The sequence below is a fragment of the Gambusia affinis genome, linkage group LG11 (assembly GCF_019740435.1).
Source record: "Gambusia affinis linkage group LG11, SWU_Gaff_1.0, whole genome shotgun sequence".
Classification (NCBI taxonomy): domain Eukaryota; kingdom Metazoa; phylum Chordata; class Actinopteri; order Cyprinodontiformes; family Poeciliidae; genus Gambusia; species Gambusia affinis.
Genome location: NC_057878.1, coordinates 10,958,541 through 10,977,952, shown reverse-complemented (window position 1 = coordinate 10,977,952; position 19,412 = coordinate 10,958,541). Strand labels below are relative to the sequence as shown.

General features: G+C 38.3%; 2 protein-coding genes across 6 annotated transcripts; one reads left to right on the top strand and one right to left on the bottom strand.

The window, feature by feature from the left end:
• Nucleotides 1-386: 386 nt before the first annotated feature.
• Nucleotides 387-8,237, bottom strand: spryd7b (SPRY domain containing 7b). Of its 3 annotated transcripts, XM_044130703.1 has the most exons (6): nt 7,267-7,357; nt 7,060-7,180; nt 5,372-5,488; nt 4,897-5,063; nt 3,598-3,700; nt 387-1,468 (listed from the first exon to the last, which is right to left on the bottom strand). In XM_044130703.1, exons 2-6 carry the CDS (start codon nt 7,163-7,165, stop codon nt 1,371-1,373), a joined length of 591 nt encoding a protein of 196 aa, XP_043986638.1. In that variant the 5' UTR covers nt 7,166-7,180; nt 7,267-7,357; the 3' UTR covers nt 387-1,370. The 3 variants fall into 3 exon arrangements, with proteins under 3 accessions (XP_043986638.1, XP_043986639.1, XP_043986640.1); XM_044130704.1 differs by lacking the exons at nt 7,060-7,180; nt 7,267-7,357 and adding an exon at nt 8,113-8,237; XM_044130705.1 differs by lacking the exons at nt 7,060-7,180; nt 7,267-7,357 and adding an exon at nt 7,968-8,019.
• On the top strand, nt 7,317-16,302 carry trim13 (tripartite motif containing 13). Of its 3 annotated transcripts, none has more exons than XM_044130700.1 (2): nt 7,317-7,391; nt 8,712-16,302. In XM_044130700.1, exons 1-2 carry the CDS (start codon nt 7,362-7,364, stop codon nt 9,897-9,899), a joined length of 1,218 nt encoding a protein of 405 aa, XP_043986635.1. In that variant the 5' UTR covers nt 7,317-7,361; the 3' UTR covers nt 9,900-16,302. The 3 variants fall into 3 exon arrangements, with proteins under 3 accessions (XP_043986635.1, XP_043986634.1, XP_043986636.1); XM_044130699.1 differs by lacking the exon at nt 7,317-7,391 and adding an exon at nt 7,794-8,035; XM_044130701.1 differs by lacking the exon at nt 7,317-7,391 and adding an exon at nt 8,475-8,619.
• The last annotated feature ends 3,110 nt before the right edge of the window (nt 16,303-19,412 follow it).

The following is a 19,412-nucleotide window of genomic DNA, read 5'->3' as shown; positions in this document are numbered from 1 at the left end:
ATATATATATATATATATATATATATATATATATATATATATATATATATATATATATATATATATTCAAATTTGTTTTGTAGTTGAATTGTACAGAATAAATGTTCCATTTAATTTATGATGACCTTATTTTACATTCATGCCTGGTATTTCAACAGGCATGAATGCAATTGTCTATAATGACAGACTTTTATTTTAACTATGCTAGCTTTAGGTGTTTTCTGGCCATTTCAGCTCTTTTATTTTAGTTCATTTGCAGAAAGAAAATTATTTTTCAGTTTAACAAAGTCTGCCATACAGAGATCAAATTATCAGCATAATGCCACTTAAAAATTCACCACGTATAAATTATGCACCACCTTTCAATAAACACAGGACGCAAGATGTCGCCTCCAAAAACACAAGTTCAATGAATTAACAATATTTGGATTTGTACAGCGTTATTAGTCCAAACAAAGACAAGCATTTGAAATATTTTACCGTCACATCAGCAGCTGGTATGCTTTGCCAGCACGGAACTACTTGATATATTTGCAGATACATCTTTAATTGGAGACAACCAGCACCAACTCTCGTAATAATCTTTTTGAATAAACAGACTGAGAAAGAAAAGGATTATCAAGAAAAGTGATTTGTAAAGTAATCCAACTACATAATTGTCTACGTAAATCGATTTCCAGCACCAACAAACAACCAAGCGCTGGATGTCACCTGAAATGTGAACTCCTTTGCTAGTGTCAGTCTTTTTAAAACGTTGCTCTCTCAACAAAAATTCAAACAACAATGCGGCATGAAGATGTCCCTACACTTAAAACAACCAAATCCTTCTTCTTTTGCAGCTAAAACTACATGTTTTGTGATACAGCAAAAAAAGAAAAAGAAAAAAAAAGACATGTCACTTAGATATGAAAGTAAAATAAATACAAATAAATATGTGATGCATTTTGAGACGTCAGCAGATCCTTCAGAAGGTTAAAAGCAGAAAAAGATAGGAATAAAGCAATTTAAAATATGGCTTCTGATCCTGAAACCGGGAACATCTCACTGTTACAACATTTGTTCGGTAACTACACATTGTGGAAGTAAGCAGCAAGTGAAAGTTGTTCTGTTTACATAGGTCGATTACCAGTGAAACAAGGCAATCATTTTTATTCCTGCCTACACAGACTGCAGCAGCCCACAACAGCAGAGTAATATCAGAAATCCCCACTTCTTTAATACACAAGAACAATCCGAAGCAGCAGAAAAAAGACAAGGTAATCAACACAGACGACATGAGATGCAGTCAAGTTACACATCAAAATAACAGCCAATCAAAGTCAAACTGTAGTGTCACAGATGGTGCTGTAGGATTTAGAGGAGGCGCTCATTCAGAAGATCTGTTGTTCAAAGAGGATCTTCTCAAATCCTTGCGGAGCAGTGTGATAGAAGTCGCTAAACTGGCAGTCTAAGATGGCGCTGTCGTCCACTGAAACCACATGAGGAAAACCGAGTGTTAGCTACTGGACACGTTCACCTTTTGAGAGAAAATTCTCTGACATTTTTCTTGTTCCTTCAAAACTTGGAGTCATTACATTCCAGCCAAAGAACACAAGACATTTTATAAATGAAAGGCTTGAAATCTTTGTATTGTAAATGTTCAATTGCTTTAATGACGATGGGGAGGATATGATAATATGATCGTGAGAGCAGATCATCAAATTTTGTACTGTTTGAGAAGTTTTAATGCCCCAAACAGAAGACAAAATGGAGAATATGGCCCATAATTTGAAAATCTTGTCACTTTAAAACAACAAAATTAAATTCATTTAACTGGGATCTTATGCTTCAAATCAACGTAACGTAGTGCATCCTTGTAAGGTGGAAAGAAAAAGACTTGTGGCTTTCAAAGCTTTGAAAAACAAAATAATCGCATGTATTCATCCTCACCAAGAAAATACTTAGGAGAATCATTTTTCATTGTATTTTCAGCTACAAGTCAATATAGGGTGCGTCTCTACTAGCTTTGCACATGCAGAGATTCAACATTTTGACCACTCCTCTTTGCAATGTATCAAGCAGATTAGATGGAACAGAACTATGACAATTTGTTTTCAGGTTACACATTCCATTTGGTTTTACCTCTGGACTTTGACTGGTCCATTTTATTACAGGAATATGCTTTGATCTAAACCTTTCCAATGCAGCTCTGGCAGTCTGTTGAGGGTTGTTCTGCTGGAAAGTGGACCTCTGCTCCAGTCTCAAGCCTCCAGCAGGTTTTATTGTTCAAGGCTTGAGATATTGTATCCCTGTACGACTTAATCTCTGACCTGCCTAAAATACCAATAAAATAAGACAGCTTGAAGTCGTATTGTGACACAATATAGAAAAGGGCTATACTTTTTTTTGTAAGGCATCATTTTTTTTTTTTTTTATGTAATCATGAAAAAAACAAAGGGGTGTCGGCTGTGTCTCGGTAGGTAGAGCTGTCGCCTTACAACCACAAAGTTGTGTTGGATTCTAGCTTCCTCCTCCTCCGCATGTCTGGGAGCACTTAGCCCCAAGATCTGCGTACTGGTGTATCAACTGGTGGAATGTGGCTCACATGGGAAGGGCTTTTGGGTGGTCAATATGACTAGAAAAATATTTGATCCACTAACAATGCTTTATTACACTAAACTACATAACACATGTGAATATTGCAAATATTGTTCGCCGTAAAATCTGTGCGTTTCCTTTCAATAACAGCAAAAAACATCTGCTGGATTAAACACTTTTCTACACTGCTCTGCAGCTTTGCAAATCTCTTGGCGTAGCGACTGACTTTTTGTGCAAGTAACCTTTCAGAGTGCTGAGGAGGCGTCACGTTGTTCTCCAGCTCAAAATCATGCCAAAGTTTAGACAGGGAGATAAGCAGTTATCAGTCTGAGCTGTGGGGGATGCAGGAGGGATGCCCGAAGATAACAGTTGAGCAAACCTCTCAAAAATCTACTTGTTTACTGTTTGAGAGCTACTGTGCCTGAAGCACAGCTTTACAAATAGGAAACTAATTACAGAAAGTTTTCTAATGGGTATTGGTTAAGATCGCAAAAGCATCCAAAATACAATAATGTGATGCAACTCAACCAAAGCATAAATGCTCTTAAACTATGCTTTAAAATATGATTTTAATGGATCCTCGATGAGATTGTGTCTTGGAGCACTTTTTTCAGTTTGTGGTGAAAACGAAGCAGTTGACCAAGCTTCTTGTTACAACTTCACAATCAATTAGCTTTCCAAAGAAACCATGATTTTGCTTAGTAGTTAAATAAAAATGATTTTATTCAAACAGCGAGATTGAGTGAAGAAATAAAAAAAAAAAAAATGTGCATATACAGCCCTCTTGTGGATTTCAAGTGTAACTGCAATTTAAAGGCAACATCATATTCACCGGGTTAGAACAAAAACAACGCAATTCAAAATCCTAAACTTCCTCCTTTTCAGTTGGGCCTAAATCTTCGAATTGTGCAAAAATATTCATAAACATTTGTAGAAACCAAGTCACCTCCCTGGTAGAGGAACGTCATTGAAATACTTGTGTTTGTCTCCCTCAACAACAGACGTGGCACTTCAACTTACCATAAACAACTGGGTAAACGGTGCCCCGGATCCCTGAGGCAGGACAATGCATGTTCTTTCCATTAAGATACAGGTTCATCTCCACGTGGTCGTATGTGATGCCCTGAGAAACAAAAATACATGTAAATGTATCTTCACTTATTCAAAAGACAGATCCAGGGATTTAAAATAACGTATTGCAAAATGATTCATATCCTTTGAATTTTTCCACATTTCATATTGTCGATATGACAGAGCGTTGCAAAGCAGCCCATTTTTGTGAAGCAGACAGAAAAAGGGTTTTAAACAAAAATCTAAAAAGTCTGATATGTATTTATATTCAGTCCTTTCACTTTGATGCCTCTAAATAAAATAAAGTGCAACCAACTCCTTCTGAATTTTTTAAAAAATCTCTAAACATCATTTGAACTACCCGTCGTCTTCCCTCCACATCCCCATTATCCGCTAGTTAGTGTTGGTCCATTCCCTCTAATCCCGGTAAATACCTTAAGTGCAATGTAACTAAATGTGAAAAGGTCCACCGGGTCTAAATACTTTCAGAATGCACTGTGCAAAGTTTATAACATTTACATATACATGTATGCACTGCTATGGGAAAATTTGTGATTCCTGACATGAAGAATGTAACATTTGCAGCCCATGTGCAGAATTCATCTGTGAACAGCGCCTCTTGATGCCTCCAAATCCTTGAGTGGATTTGCTTGACAATCCTCTTAAGGCTGCGGTTATCCCTGCCACTGTTGCAGCTTTTCCAACCACACTTTCTCCTTTCACTCAACTTTCTATGAATATGCTGAAACTTTTCTACAATATTCAAATCTTCTGATCAACTAAATTTTGAAGGGTAATAACAGACAAGTCATAAAATCAAAATTACAAGAAATAAAGGTTTGAAATATTTCACTATATATGTAGTTAATCTATGCAAAATATGAGTTTGAGTTGTATTTGTATGTGCAGAATGTTAAAAATACAGGCTTGTTCCTGGACATTAGCTCTAATGCAGCACTTAGTTCATCTATATCAACATTTTCTCTCATATTTTAAGGGCAACAATAAAACAGTTTCAACTTCATCAAATTCAAATATCTTCGAAAAGTTTTTTTTCAGTTTTATTTCTGCTCATTTTGATTATTAAGTAAATATCAAAGTATCCCTATCCTTCTATGCACAACTATGTTAAAGTATGTTTTTTTTTTTTTTGCATATTTCAAAATGCTACACTGGTTAATTCACAACCCAGAAATCTTCAAATACAAACACACACACACACTAAAGGAAGTGTGTTGCTGCTCTTACCACGATGTCGCCCTCCTGAGGAAGGCTGTTTGCAGGCAAACGATTCTTCTCTTCGTCGTTGTGGTACACCGAGCCATCGTGCCGCAGGACTAGGCTGTTTGTGTCTCTGCCCAAAGGCACTTGGTTAAGATTGACTTTCTGAGTGGCCACTCCAATTCCCCAAATACCTAAAGAAAAAAATACAAATACAAAATTTTTTTAATATTTATAAATTTAGACTGATATTTTTAAACACAACTTCTGATACTTAATTTGGATTACTGGTCAAATGTACTTAAATACTAAACATGGCATACAACTAAAACTGGATACAATTTTACGTCAATACAATGCTGCATTTAAAACATTATGAAATGAACATGATGTTTTATACAGCACAGGCAAGAACAACTACAAAAAGCCCCAAAGAAATCAATTTAAAGAAGGTGGAAGAACAGGATAGGAATCCAGTAAACACCTAAAATCCAGGACTTACCGCTGGACTGGATCTTAAATTCAAAGTAGCTTTTGTTCTGATGCAGAGGAGCATTGGCAAGGCAGCCTCCAGTCCCGCATATTCTCCGGCCGCTCTTTACAATGACGACGTCTGTGCCTGCAACGAAAAAAATATTAACAAGACAATGCACTGCTTTCCTATGCATTGATATAGCAGGCCCCAATAAATCCTCCAACTCCTCTCTGCTCTGGTGTCATCAACTGTGTAAACCTTGTCAGACTCAAGGGAGGAATTAATGGACATCCTCGTCTTCTCTGTAACCCCGTCACATAATTTTCATTTGCTGTATATTACACACAAGAGGCTCCATCACATCTCTTCATTAAGATTCTTGAGAATAGAGGCTTTAAACCATCCCTGTTGAAGAATAAACTCCTGAAACATTATTATTTCTCTACTTACACACTATAATTTAGCCTCCAAGGGTTTAAGTGAAGCATTTGATTCATGACATTTTCTGAACATTGCAGCAGTCAGTTTTTCATAGTTCACATTTGTCCATAATATACATTTTCCTTCATAATATTCTCTTCTTCATACATATCCTGATGGTCAGAGATCTCGGCACCTCTTTGAATTAGTTTTCGTGGCTGGCCTTGAGACCGGATTACACATTAGCCTGATTGTGCATGCCCTGCTGATTTTTTTTTTTCTTTATAAGTTTCCTTAATTACAAAGAGATGAACAGCCCAGGCAGCACATTATGTTTCACTGAAATTAAATCTTGTGGGCTCCTGCATCAGTAAATCATTATACAGCAACTGTTTTTAGTTTGCCAAGGAAAATCTACATGTTTCATAAAAATTTGGGGAGAAAGTGCATTGATCTAGTGAGACCAAAAAAAAAAAAAAAAAAAAAAAAAACATCTTCAGCATCAATTTGAAAACCTGACAAAGACATGCTAAGCATGCCATAAGATTTCGCAGATTCACCACTCCTCCAGTTGGAAGAAGTCTGATCAGTTGGCCTGGGCATCTGATCTTGATGCCTCCTTGATGCATTTCTTACTGGGAAACAAATTGTGTGGAGTGTTTGGTTTACTTAAAATGAGCCGGAGACTACCACTGGGCACAGGGAAGCGTGGGTATCCATTCTGGACCTCCTCTAACTTCTGTTACTTGAAGTCAGATAAACTGAAATTTTTCCAATACTTTTTGTTCACATCTTTGCTGGTGCTTTCCGTCCTCAAAAGCAACAAAAATTCTAAAAATGAGAGACTGTATTACTTTGTAGTTTTTCAAAATTACAAAATCATCAAGGAATTATGTATCCCTCCTCTTAATTCCGTTTTTTTTTTTTTTTTTTTTTTTTTGGAATTAGGCATGTTTTTTTTGTAAATCGTATATTAATTGTAGAAGAACATATTTTTAAACAGTATTCTTGTATGTATATTCAAGTCAGTTACTTTTTCTTAATTGGAAAGGGAAAATGGCCAGCAATCAGCCACAAACAAAGAATTACCGTTTATTAATAATTAGCATACACTATTCAGTCCAGACAATTAAAAGCACGTAATTCAAGTTGTAAAACGAAGTAGTAAAACACAAGGAAACAAACATCTACAATGGTTCAAGAAGCTAAAAGCTAACTAGCTTCGATTGTATATTTTTTCCCAGTAGATAATTGGTGTAAACATGGTTAACAATTTTTCACATAAACGTACTCACCCATGTGATGAGTGTCTAACTGAACAGTGGGCATCTCCTTGAGGGGTATATGCCCCGAGCCGCCCTCTCCGCAGCAGCCGAAACAACACGTAAACATAGCGGCCATTCTTTCCTCCTGATCCTAACCAAACATCCGGAAAAGCGAGGCTATCAAACCAAAGAGCGCTGCTGCGTCAGAAAATTAAAAGTGCTGCCCCCTGGACGCACCAGTGACACCTAGCGGCAGAGGGGCGGAGCTACAATAGTGGCTGCTCCCGTGTACTGTATCCAATCACAGCGGCAAAGACAGGCAGTTGCTCCTGATGGCATGGAAACAAGGGAAGAAAATCAAGGTCAACCTTGCTCCACGTGACTCAGTAACTATTGGGTGTCGATGTTACATAACCCCGAATAAACAGAAAGTGGATTAGGGTTTAATGTAGGCGTTCAATCGGTAATATGCGAGTTTATCAGAGCAGAGCATGGACCCAGGTCTGATTTGGACTGCTGCTGAAACAGTCTGGATGCACTGAGAGTAGCACAACTCTGGGTCAGCTAATATGCAGCTACAGCTACACTTTTACACTACCAAAGGTTAACAGCTGCCTGAATCAACTCGTACCAACACGAACTTGTAAATTAGTTCAGAGTTAAAAGATGCTAAAAACCTACTTGTAACACTGTAATGTTTTGCATAGCAACAGCCCCTCCCCCAACCGACGGCTTGGGGGTTGTCTGCCAACTACTCCGCGGCGACAAAACCGTACACTCATAAAAAAAATCCCAGTCGAAGCCATTAAATAATCCAAAATACATTCAGATTACACATATTCTCAATTCGGCACAAAATCGGATTTATGTGTGCACAAATGAGGACGAATCGTCCGATTATATGTTTCTGCTTGGCGCTGAAGCGGTTAACTCCATACCCGGAAAGGGCGAAGTCTGCACAGCAACAAGCGCCATGATTGCGTTGCAAAGAGCGCCTCAGCAGCTGGTGAGTGATTCTTTTGGTCCAGTAGTTGCATGTTACTATGCGCTTGCAAAAATCTGTCACAGCCCTCCTTTCGGTACCTTGCCAACAGCAGCAAGCAGAGCGAGCAGCCCCACTTCTGTCGATAATCTGTCGCATTGGATTGGTGAGGGGAATCGCTGTGATTTAGAGCGCAGCTGTCAGTTTACGGCGGTCCCGCTGACCAGGAATGCAAGACAAGCGAAGAGTAGTTTGTTGCTGGAGTTAATATCCAAGTTATTTTTGGAGGCTTTGGGGGTTATTTTTGACCAGTCTGTGTGCTGGTTATGCCGAAAAAAAGCCTCAGGATGTGGCGCAGCATTAGATGGGCAAAAGGAGCTCCAGTGGCAGATTTTTTTACGCGGGCACACCGAACCAAGACGGTTTCACTTTCAAAACGGGAATGCATCAGAAACAGCTGGAACGTGACTTGACCCAAGCAAGCAAGCAAAAAAACAAAAAAAAAAAAACAAACTGTATCCTTTTGGGACCGTGTTCTCGTTTGTAATTCGTTTTGTTTGTTTTTTTATATATATGAAAACATATAGCGGCATCCCCTCTGAGTGTGGGTGCGTATTGTGACAAGTCTGTATTATTGAGTGATTTTATTGGTTTTCCCCTGCATGTGTGTTTTGACGCCTGGGTGATGATGTGTTTGCAGGGCATGATGGAGCAGCTGGAAGAGGAGCTTACGTGCCCAGTCTGCTGCGGTCTCTTCGAGGACCCGCGGGTGCTGCTGTGCTCGCACAGCTTTTGCAAGAAGTGCTTGGAGGGGCTGCTGGAGGGCAACCGGGGTCCGGCTTTCAGGGCGCCTTTGAAATGTCCCACGTGCCGAAAAGAGACCCCCCATAACGGCGCGAGCAGCCTGCAGATCAACTACTCTTTGCGCGGCATCGTCGACAAGTTCAGCAAAATTAAAGGGATGCCCAAAATGTCCGCTTGCAAGAAACACTGCGGGCAGCCGCTCAACATATTCTGCGCCACCGACCTGAGGCTCATTTGCGGAATCTGCGCGACGACCGACGAGCACAGAGGCCACGGCTTCAGCTCCCTGGAGGACGCGTATGAGCGAGAGAAGGGGGCGTTCGGAGACCTGCTCCAGGAGGCGGAGAGCTGGCCGAGCGCGGACACCCTGTCCTGCCTGGAGACGCTGCAAGGCAGCAAGAAAAAGGCGCTCCAGTCGGTGGGCAGGGACGCGGAGAAGGTGGCCGACTACTTCGACAAGCTCATCGTATCCCTCGAGTGCAAAAAGAGCGAGATCCTCTCCGACTTCGAGACGCTAAAGCTGGTGGTGATGCAGGCGTACGACCCGGAGATCTCCAAGCTGAGCGCCGCGCTGGAGGAGCAGAGTCGCGCGCTCCGCCTGGCGGAGTCCGTCAGAGGCGTCTCCGACCCGCTGTGCTTCCTGCAACACATGCAGGAGTTCCGTGAGAAGATCAAAGTCCTGAAGGAGACCGCCCTGCCCTCTCCGAAAGACATGGATGTGGGGCCCCTTGTGCGTAATTTCGATGTGAAAAAGTGGGATTCCCTCCGGCTCCGAGAAATAGACAAGATCTCGGTCCCGCACGAAAGTGGCGCCTACCAAACAGGTGGCTCTCGGATGTCATCATGGTCCAAATGGATCGTTTGGTGCCTGGTCTTCCTGTCAACACTACCTGTCTTTTTCCTGTCACCGCCGTACACTGCAATCGATGAGACCTCAGGAATCCAAGCGCTGATCACTGAATGTGTCCCTTCCGCTTCTCCGTACCTGCAGGAAATCAAAGACATGTGCGCAGGTCTGATCGAAGCAGGTCAGGAACATGTGATGAGGTTCATTTCCACTATTTTCACTCGTAACTCATCCTAATTCGTGCAGAAGAGCAGCGAATGAATGGAAACACCGATACTTGTTTACATTATGTTGTGCTATTTTATTATTATTATTATTATTTTTTTTACCTTTGGTCCTTAATGAAGCCTGGAAATCCAACAATCCTCTTCTAAATCCTCAGAGGTTGCAGTCTAAACCTAATTATGTTTTTGGTTTTTTATTTTATTTAATTTTGTACATTAATAATATATTTTTTTAAAACTTGAATTTTGGAAAAATAAATTTGGAGAATCCCGAGTCACTGCTATGGTTGTTTTCCTTCAGAGCGACAGGGTGAGATCAGGCTGCCGCTGTAGAAACTCAGCGCTCCGCGCATCACCGTGATGCTGCAACCTCTTCAAGGTTACAAACGTTACGTAACAGGGCCCGTGAGAAGCGGGCTGCAGAGGAAGGTACGAAGACACTGCTCGGTCATGTTTTCAGTGAAACAGAAAAATTGCTCAACGTGTAGCAGCAGTCAGATGCTCAACTTCAGCACTTAATAAATGCTGATTCGCCACATTTTATTTTTTATTTTTCTCTTTAAGAAAATCAGATCTGAGCCTCTGCGGCTCTTTCGTTTCACGGCTGGCAGTGCGAAATCCAGAAGGTGCGCCCTTGTTAAAATAAATGGCGCAGAGCATAATTTACTCCCTAAAAATCTGATTTCTTTCTTTCTTTCTTTCTTTTTTGCGAGCAGTGACAGCGCAGGGAAAATTCTTCAGATTTCGGATTGGAGATCGTTTCCCCACCAGCAGTGTTTATTGAAAAGAGGTCAGCTCACACAATTAAGGCGGGAATTATTAAAATCACTTAAATGTATTTATTTTTTACTCTGGTACATGCGGGGATCTCTTGTGTGGAGTGGGAGGAGGGGTGAACAGACCATGAAGTGAAGCAGTGATGTCAGCAAAGACATTAATTCAGCATATACGTCACCCAGGTCTGTACATAAGCCCATAACATATATAGCTTACTGTTGCCAGGCAAATATAGGATGAGGCATTAATATTTTAAATCCTGTGCCACATTTTTATATAATTCATGTTGTTTTTCTATATAAAGACTAAAAGGTGAAGCTATAGTCATGGCATAACAAAACGCAAAAGCGCGAAGTCCTCCAGTTAATATGCACATAGATGTTAGGAATAAGCCTCTTACCCAGTTATGAAACTTGAGTACCAAGGTCTGTTTTTTTTTTTAAAATACATATATATGTTGTCAGGATGAATCGTAGATTTTTTGCGTGCAGATTACATACCAGAAAAGTAAAAAAAAAAAAAAGAACGAGAGAAAAATATTGCCATATTTAGGCTATAACTAAATGGCGCAAGGTATTTATTCACGCGAAGGTAAAAAGGAATTGTATTGACGGGAAAATGCTATTTTAATCACACTGAAGCATATTTTTAAAAGGTTTCACAAACTATGAAAACAGGCCATTTTTAATAAAATCAGTGTAAAGGAAAATTGCTACATGACAGCTTCCAAATTAAGAATTTGTATATTTTTATGTGGACAGATTTAGTTTCGTCAGTCGGTATTAAAGAGTGTCAGGAGAAATTTAAAGGGAGCTAAAATACAGGCAATTCACTTCAAAGTAAAACATTAAAATATGTAGGCCATATTTTCAGCATGGTGACTTCAAGGAGAAACCGGCTTTTTACATAAAACCGCAACTATTGCAGCATTAAAATGAATCTCGGATTTTTTTTCTTTTTTTTTAAAAAAAGGTAACATTTACTTAAATGATCATAAAGTTTAATAGGCTATTCTTTTATTTTTAATAGAAATATATATATATATGAAGAGGCCCGAAAAGGCCGGAGTAAATATAAACGCTATAAAGCGGACAAAATATCGGGCCCGTACGCCAGACTACGTTACGAAAACCCTGTTTGTTAATGGAAATGTAATGATTTAATAAACGAATAGAAAACGTTCACTTTTTAATTTAGAATATCAAAGAGAAGTTTAATATTTGGGAAGCAGGTGTTAGACTAGCTTTGAATATCTACCATTTCACATAAGTGTATATATTTTAGAGGGGAAAAAAGAAATGGGAAAGGGCGTTATTTTCACGACCCACAAGGCAAAAAAAAAAAAAAAAAGAAGAAAATAAAAGAGTATTGGTTTATCAAATTTGAGATTATCGCCAGTAATATTCTGTGCGCATAGCAAATACTTGAAACGCTTTCGCGTCCAACTGCGCCTAAAATGGAGTCTGGTAGCGGGGCAGGGGGGACGACGAGTTACGAAACCGCAGGACTTCACGTAACCGCAAACTGTCCTCAACATTAGGGGATTTACAGCGTCCACAAATACCTGAAAGCAAAGATCATTTAAAAATACAGAAGAGTCACGATAAAAATCACGTTTTTATTCTTAAAAATTAGGGAAGAAAGCCCTAACGAATTCAATGTTTAAACCAGATACTTCTGTTTGTATAAACTGATCAGACGACCATCTGAGCAGCGCAGCAGAGGCCATGCAGGCCCCGGTGAGCGCTTCTGTTTAGCGGCTATAATTCTGAGACAACTGTGGAAAAATATTAAGTCAGCATTTGTAACGTGTTTAGTGTTACTCTGACAAACAAAAAAAAGGTTGATGTACAATTAAATCATGTCGTTATTAGGAAAAAAAAACCCCACAAACCAGGTCAGTTAATGTTTTTATTTCTCAAAAATATTCACATAACAAAATAGGCTTAAAATCTTCAAACAAAATAGTTCATTGAAAAAAAATAAATAAATAAAATAAATTCAATTCCATGTAATGAAACCTATCATTACCTGCAGAGGGTCTGAGAGCATTCAGAGTGTGTGAGTGGTCAACTTTGCTTCAGCAGCACGATCAATACTGGAGACTTCAGCTAGTCTTAACTCCAATATTTACGTGCTGCTACAGTAAAGCGACCAGCCGGTCAGAATGATAAATGCCCTGGAACCGTTTCATCATCGTCATTAGCAGCACAATTATCTGAATAACATGAGCTCAGGCAGCCAGTGGTCATCAAAGACATCTGGAGGGGCTTAAAGCTGATCGCTTGCATGTTGTGTTATTCAGGCTTTATTGCGGCAGCACGGCATGGCCTGCATCTCAGAGTAACCCACAAACCATTCTGTGCTGCTACAGCATCACCAGAAACATCTGCTCCTCCTCTTCGGCACTCTGCACTTGCCTTGTTGCCCGCGCTTCAAATGGATTCATCTAAGTAAGAGGGCGGAGACGATCAGCATCCACGTCTTCCATCTCCATCTGAAACAGAGGAAAGGACAATTCAGGCTGTGACTTCTGCAAAAGAGATGTCTTCTAGTCTGGAAAAAACAAAACAAAACAACTTTCACAACATTTCAGAGACTGGCTACAGCAGTTTGGGCACAAGGAGACGGCTTTGATGTCGGATGACAAAGTTCTTGGCTCGGCGTCTCTGAGCTGCTGGATGAGGACGAGGTCCAGCCTCTCCACGGAACGGCACCGTTCGGTCTTTCTACATTCAAAAACTATTTCTCCACGCACGTGGCTTAATGCACAAAGGCGTCGTCATGTTGAAATGTTGAGAGAAGGGGGCCTGTCCCAGACTGTTGCCACAGCACTGGCAGTAGTGTTGACAAAGATCAGCTTTATGCCATGTAGTACAAGGATTCCCAAAACACTTGGAGACGTTTCCACTGGCCACATGGCGCAACAGAGGCGTTTTATATTGTGAGGTCAAGTATTTAAGTAAACTGAGTGGTTTCATTAGAAATGTACTGATCAGTTTTCCTGACCAATGCCGATTTCCGATCTGTCATTCTGATTAATGAAAAATTGTAATGTAACATGCAGAGGAAAACATGTATAGCTCAAAAGGTTATTTGATAGAGGTAGTAGTTTTGAACTAACAGGAATATTTATTTACTTATAACAGGCAAAAAAGAGTAAAAACTGAAAAAAAGAAACAACCATGCTAACTGACATGTAATTTCACATAATTTGTTCAAAAAGGAGCAGGTAGAAGATAATTAAGGAATTATATGTTCTCCATTTCATCCCAAATTTCTTTTGGTGTGTTTAAAGATTGGAAATGCTGAGAGCTCATGCTTTAATGAATAGAAAGAATCCTATCAGTGGAAAATAGGCCCTGTTCTAATCTCTTGGGATTATTGATTGGTGCACCTCTAGATTAATTAAAATAATAAAAAAAAAAACAGCAGCAAAACTGCATTAAAAGCTCTGTAAAACCCAGGCAGCGACAAAAAAAAAATCTGAACATAATCAGTTACTAATCTTACAAACAGGAGAGACACGCTGCTTTGTGTCAAGTTGACTGTATTAACTATTTCAAACGCAGCAGCAAATTTATTTCCAAACACTAAAAAAAGCACCGTAAGCAAAATAATCACAACACACTTGTAAGATATGTGTGGTGTGGCTTCAGTTTGATAGTAAGAGTAATAACTCTTACAAACGCTCATATTTAACTTTTATGAGAAGGGTGAAGGTTGTATTTCTATATTTTATAAAAAGTAATAAACTAACCAGCAACCAAAGAAAAACACATAATTTCTATATTCAAAGCAAGAAAGAACTATCATATATTTTATTTATACATAAAGAAAACACATGTCAAACTTTCTTGAGAATTATGACATTCAAGGTAGCAATTATAATCTATTTGAAGCTTAAAGTTATTTGATCTTGATAGAAATCCCAGTGGAGTTGGGATGTGGTGTTGCCACTAGAGGTCTCAATGGACCCGTGATTATAACTTTACTCTGAAATGGACTCAATAGCCAGAATCTAATAAGATCACATTCAACTTCTCTTTATAATGTCACAGGGAACTAATGCAGGTCAGTCTGTCGACACAAACGCCACAGCGCATTAGATGGTGGATTAATTGGAGTAAAGCAAATTTTAAAGCAGTTAAGAACTCGGGTTTAGCTTTCATTTACCTCCTATGCTGTCTGATAAACAAAGGTTCTAAAATAAATGTTATTGTGTAAAGACAGAACACATTCTGTTATGAAAACTAGACTTTTATGTGGTGCATGTTGCTGATACTAAAATTCAAAGAGGCTATATGCATAATTTAATTTACAAGTCAACACAGGATGGCTATTAATAGCTTAACGTGGACTTAATATTTGGTGGTAAAGAAGAGAAAAACAGAAAGACGTAAGTGAACTTCTGACATGAAAGCGAAATTTGAAAATGCTTTGATTAATGTCTTCACCTGACTACTGTAAGAAGTTAACAAACAGTCTATGTTAATCATTTTTAGATTAATAACACTTTAATAAGAGCATTTTTAAAACTCAGATGAAAAGTGTGTTGAAAGCTTCTTTTGCATGACTAACTTTAGTCATAGTTAAAGATATGGGACTTGTGACTCTCTTCCTACCTTAAGGCATAAATGCTTTCTCAAACAATGACACGCACCAGAAATTTATTAGGTGACAGAATGTCAGACCAGACTGGTTCAGCAGCTGTATTAACACCCTGGCACTACAGACAGTAGCACAGTGTGTGGAAGACACTGAGGGCCAATGAGTTCAGCATGTTACCCCCCAAGGGTTTTAATGCGGATAACTAAAGCAGCACATTTAAAAGGAAATTTTAGTCACTCACTGGCAATACCATAATTTAAAAACTACATCTCTCACTACCTACAAGGCAATCTTTTGGAAGGCAATTTTAAAGGCAGCAAAAAGTGGTATTTGTGAGTCTTGTATATGTACGAAGTAAAGAAGAAAAAACGATTTTGAGATTATATCATAAGTATGCTGATAAGCATCATGGTACTATCCTAAAAGAGTAGAAAACTTAAGCACATAAGATATCTGACTTTTGGTATAGTGTAGAGCCATTAAAACGTTACGTCCAGGAATTAGAAAATTGTTTATGAAAATGGGACATACGGTGTAATTCAAAGCTCAAAACAACTACACCTCCTCTCAAAACATGCAATAGCTGCCAAGTCAAACAATCTCAGATTCCAAAATAATAATAATAATAAAAAAAAAAATTAAAACAAGGTACAACCTTGAAACTGAAGAAAACACACTCGGGAGAAAATGCTTTCCCTTAAAAGAGTGTTATCCACTTATTATAAAAATAAATAAATCAAAAAATGTAGAAGTTGTTTTAAGATATTCAGAATCACCAGTATACACAGATGTAGATAGTTTAATACCAGGATAAAAGACACCACATCTCAAAAAGCACATCGACACTTAAGTCACAGTAGAAAGAAATATTTAAATACAAGCATCTGTAACACTGCATGGATAAAATATGTGCATCCAAGCACAATTGATGCAAGATTCGTTTACTGTACTCTGGATTGGGGAAAAAAATAAATAAATCTAAGCAATTCCTTTCAAAAATAGAAAAATAAAATAAAAAATCTTCTTGATCATGTGAATTTCAGTGTTTTCTTTTTCTAGACTAATATTTACAGAATATATATATTTCATATGTTACAAAGCTGCATGTGGAAAAAGTGTGTGTGTGCAACAGTAAGAAGGAAAGGTGCATGCTTGTAAATTTTAAACTGAAGTTCCAGCAACAAACGCTTCACCTTGCTCATCAGGCACAAATCAGGTAAGCAAACACATTTCCTTAGATACCAGTAATTACTTTACACGTCTGGTTGCAAACCCTTCTCATCAATGACTAACCCTGCCCTTTTCTTCTTCCTCTTTCTCATTTAAGGAAGCATGCTCGGACAAGTCACCTTCAATGCTCAGCCTTTTTAACCCATTCCTGACACTTGCTCCCTGCACAATGACCTCAAAGAGTCACCTGACCCTGAGGCTGAAAGGTCAAGTATAACCTCCTCCACCCTGCTGGGTTCAGGGACATTGACATGACAACCCATCAGCACCCCGGATCAAATATCTGGCCTGGCCTCTTCTGGCCAGTGGTACAGAGCTGCATAAGCACAGATTAAGAAATGGCATCATGTGGGAATATACTCCAAATCTATCCGCATAAAAAGATAAATGTTTGGGGGAAAAAAAAAAAAAAAAACTGATTGATAAATACACCTACTTATCTAGCTTTTTTTTTTTTTTTTACTCTTGTGTTACATGTTGGGGGGAAAAAACAGGTACTTTCAAAAAAAAAAAAAAAAAAAAGAGGGAGGCAGATTAACACCAGCTGTTTCCACAGCTGAATTAAAATTTTACAAGTTTGGGCAACAATTAAAAAAAAAAAAAAGAAAAAAAAAGAAGAAGCAACAGAGGTAGGGAATTTTGTTTTGCTTCATGCAGAAATGGGAAGTCTTAATCCCAGATAAGGCAGTAACTTTTGCACACCCAGTGAAGCTCTAAAAGCAGAGGCTTGGTAGGTGAGGGCCACATGGACTAATTTTTATCATGGGACAATAACAGAGGGTTCTTCCTCTTTAGGTACACACTAACCTCTCCATGTACTGTTAAAGTGTAACTCTGATAGCCAACACTCTAAATTTGTTAAGAAGTCCAGATTCATAAAGACAAACCTGAATGCAAAACTAAAAAAAAAAAAATAAATAAAATTATATATATATATATATATCCTTACTGTCTCACTTGTAGTGTCACTATTTATTTGACTGCAACTGTCCGTTTGATTTGCTAACAAAGTTATGTCCTACATTATTTACAGAACATCTCTGTTAAGGTTTACCACTTAAGCGTAACTAAATATTTTTAGCAGATCCAGTGTAAATCCGGGCTGCAAATGTAAAGCTTCCCCAAGGACTCGCAACACTGTTTCCTCTAAATACATCAGTTCACCCACAATGAGTCGGGTGAAATATTTAATCCAAACTCAACAAGTGCACCTATTCCCACAATGTAAGGACCGGCTTTGCAGGGACTCAGTCCTCAGCAAATACATTTAGATTTCATTTGAATCATCCGAGAGCTCCGCTTACTCTTTACATAAAACAAAGAAGCAAAAACAGACAACACACCCCACAATAATAATTCATATGCATCACCAGGGAACTCAGTTTACACTAAAGTCATCAACAAGTACCAAAAAGAATTAAAAAAAATAAAATAAAAAATAAAATAAGAGAGAAACTTTCCTGGCCTCACTTTTTTTTTCTGCTATCCTTGTAAAACACTGCATGTAAAAAAACACCAATGTTAAACCCTCCTGTTATGTTCGTTTCCGAGGTACAGCAATAATGTTCGTGGGTCAATTTGACCCAGGGGGTGTTTAATCATGCAATAGTGTCAGAAACCAAAAAATTCCTCCAAAACATTTTTGTATCTGATCAATAACTCCAATACTAATCCTTTCAATCAATATTTGTGCAATTATGCTTTTTTTCTTCTTCTCAGAAATTAAGGATCAATGACAACAACCTACTCATTTACTCATAAAAAAAAAAAAAAAAGGAATTTAAATTTTTTTATGTCCACTGGAAAAAACCTAGACACACAAAAACAATAATTTCCTTGAAAAATTATTATATTACACTTTGGGTTGTTTTGTTTTTTTTTTCCAATGGGTGATCTTTAGAATTGAACTTGAAACACACATACTGTTCAGAGTCAAACTGACCTGCTGATTAAAATCAAGATAAATGAGTCGTGCAGAGAGTATTTATGTTTCCCTCCACTTCTGCTGAGTGTCACTCAGGTGGGTGGAGTTTGTCCACGGGAACAGAAAATGTTCCCGTCAAAAGCTGTGTGAACACCTGCTTTCTCGCAGTTTCCTAGTGAAGTAAAGAGAATAGTGAGGAAGTGGGCTTGTGTGTGTCCACGTGTCCATGTCTGTCTGTGGTGAAATATGGTTCATAGCTGCAAGGAAACATATAGAATTGGACATTTTTGGACAAATATTTAAAATACTTTTTAAAATATTTTTTTGCACTTCAACTTGACTGCCAGGTCAAATTGACCCAAACAGTATCTATGTAAAAAGTAGACACAAGGGGGTTACAAATGTGTAAAATGAATATATTTTCAATTTATATGTAGAGTGCACCTATTAAGACAAACAGAAAAAGTATCATGCAAAGAAATAAAAAATTGCAATACTTCCAACTATTAAAAAAAAAAAAAAAAAGTTTAAACTTTAAAATGGGTCAATTTGACCCAGAACATAACAGGAGGGTTAAACTGAGTATGCTGCATTTGCAGACCCCCGTGTGCAAGTGGGGCAAAAGAGGAAGCAAGGCAAACGTGTGAGAGCAGGTTCACAAGCTTATTCACTTGTGGAGCAATTACCGAAACACGACCTAAACTGTTATTTAAAAAAATAATAAAAAAAAAAATAATTAGAAATTAGAAATTAAAAATACACATATATTTAGATGCCACAAACTGGAGTGATTCAAAGTGTAAGAAAGTATTTCCTCCCCACTTGTGCTTCATCATCTTTTATGCTAAAAGAATGAAACCCTGCAGTGACATTAAATTTGTTGACCTTTGAATATTACTTACAGCATATATTACTTGTGAACAGAAAATTATGTGACGGTATAATTATAAGTTGCGTAATTACAAAAATTCCTAGCAGCTCCAC

Excerpts from the sequence above, each read along its gene's own strand:
- spryd7b (XM_044130703.1), bottom strand. The coding sequence starts at position 7,165 with ATGGCCGCTATGTTTACGTGTTGTTTCGGCTGCTGCGGAGAGGGCGGC. Across the intron at positions 5,489-7,059 it reads GTTAGACACTCATCACATGG|GCACAGACGTCGTCATTGTA; the intron begins GTGAGTACGTTT and ends TTTTCGTTGCAG. Across the intron at positions 5,064-5,371 it reads ATTTAAGATCCAGTCCAGCG|GTATTTGGGGAATTGGAGTG; the intron begins GTAAGTCCTGGA and ends TTTTTTCTTTAG.
- trim13 (XM_044130699.1), top strand. The coding sequence starts at position 7,931 with ATGTTTCTGCTTGGCGCTGAAGCGGTTAACTCCATACCCGGAAAGGGC. Across the intron at positions 8,036-8,711 it reads AAAGAGCGCCTCAGCAGCTG|GGCATGATGGAGCAGCTGGA; the intron begins GTGAGTGATTCT and ends ATGTGTTTGCAG.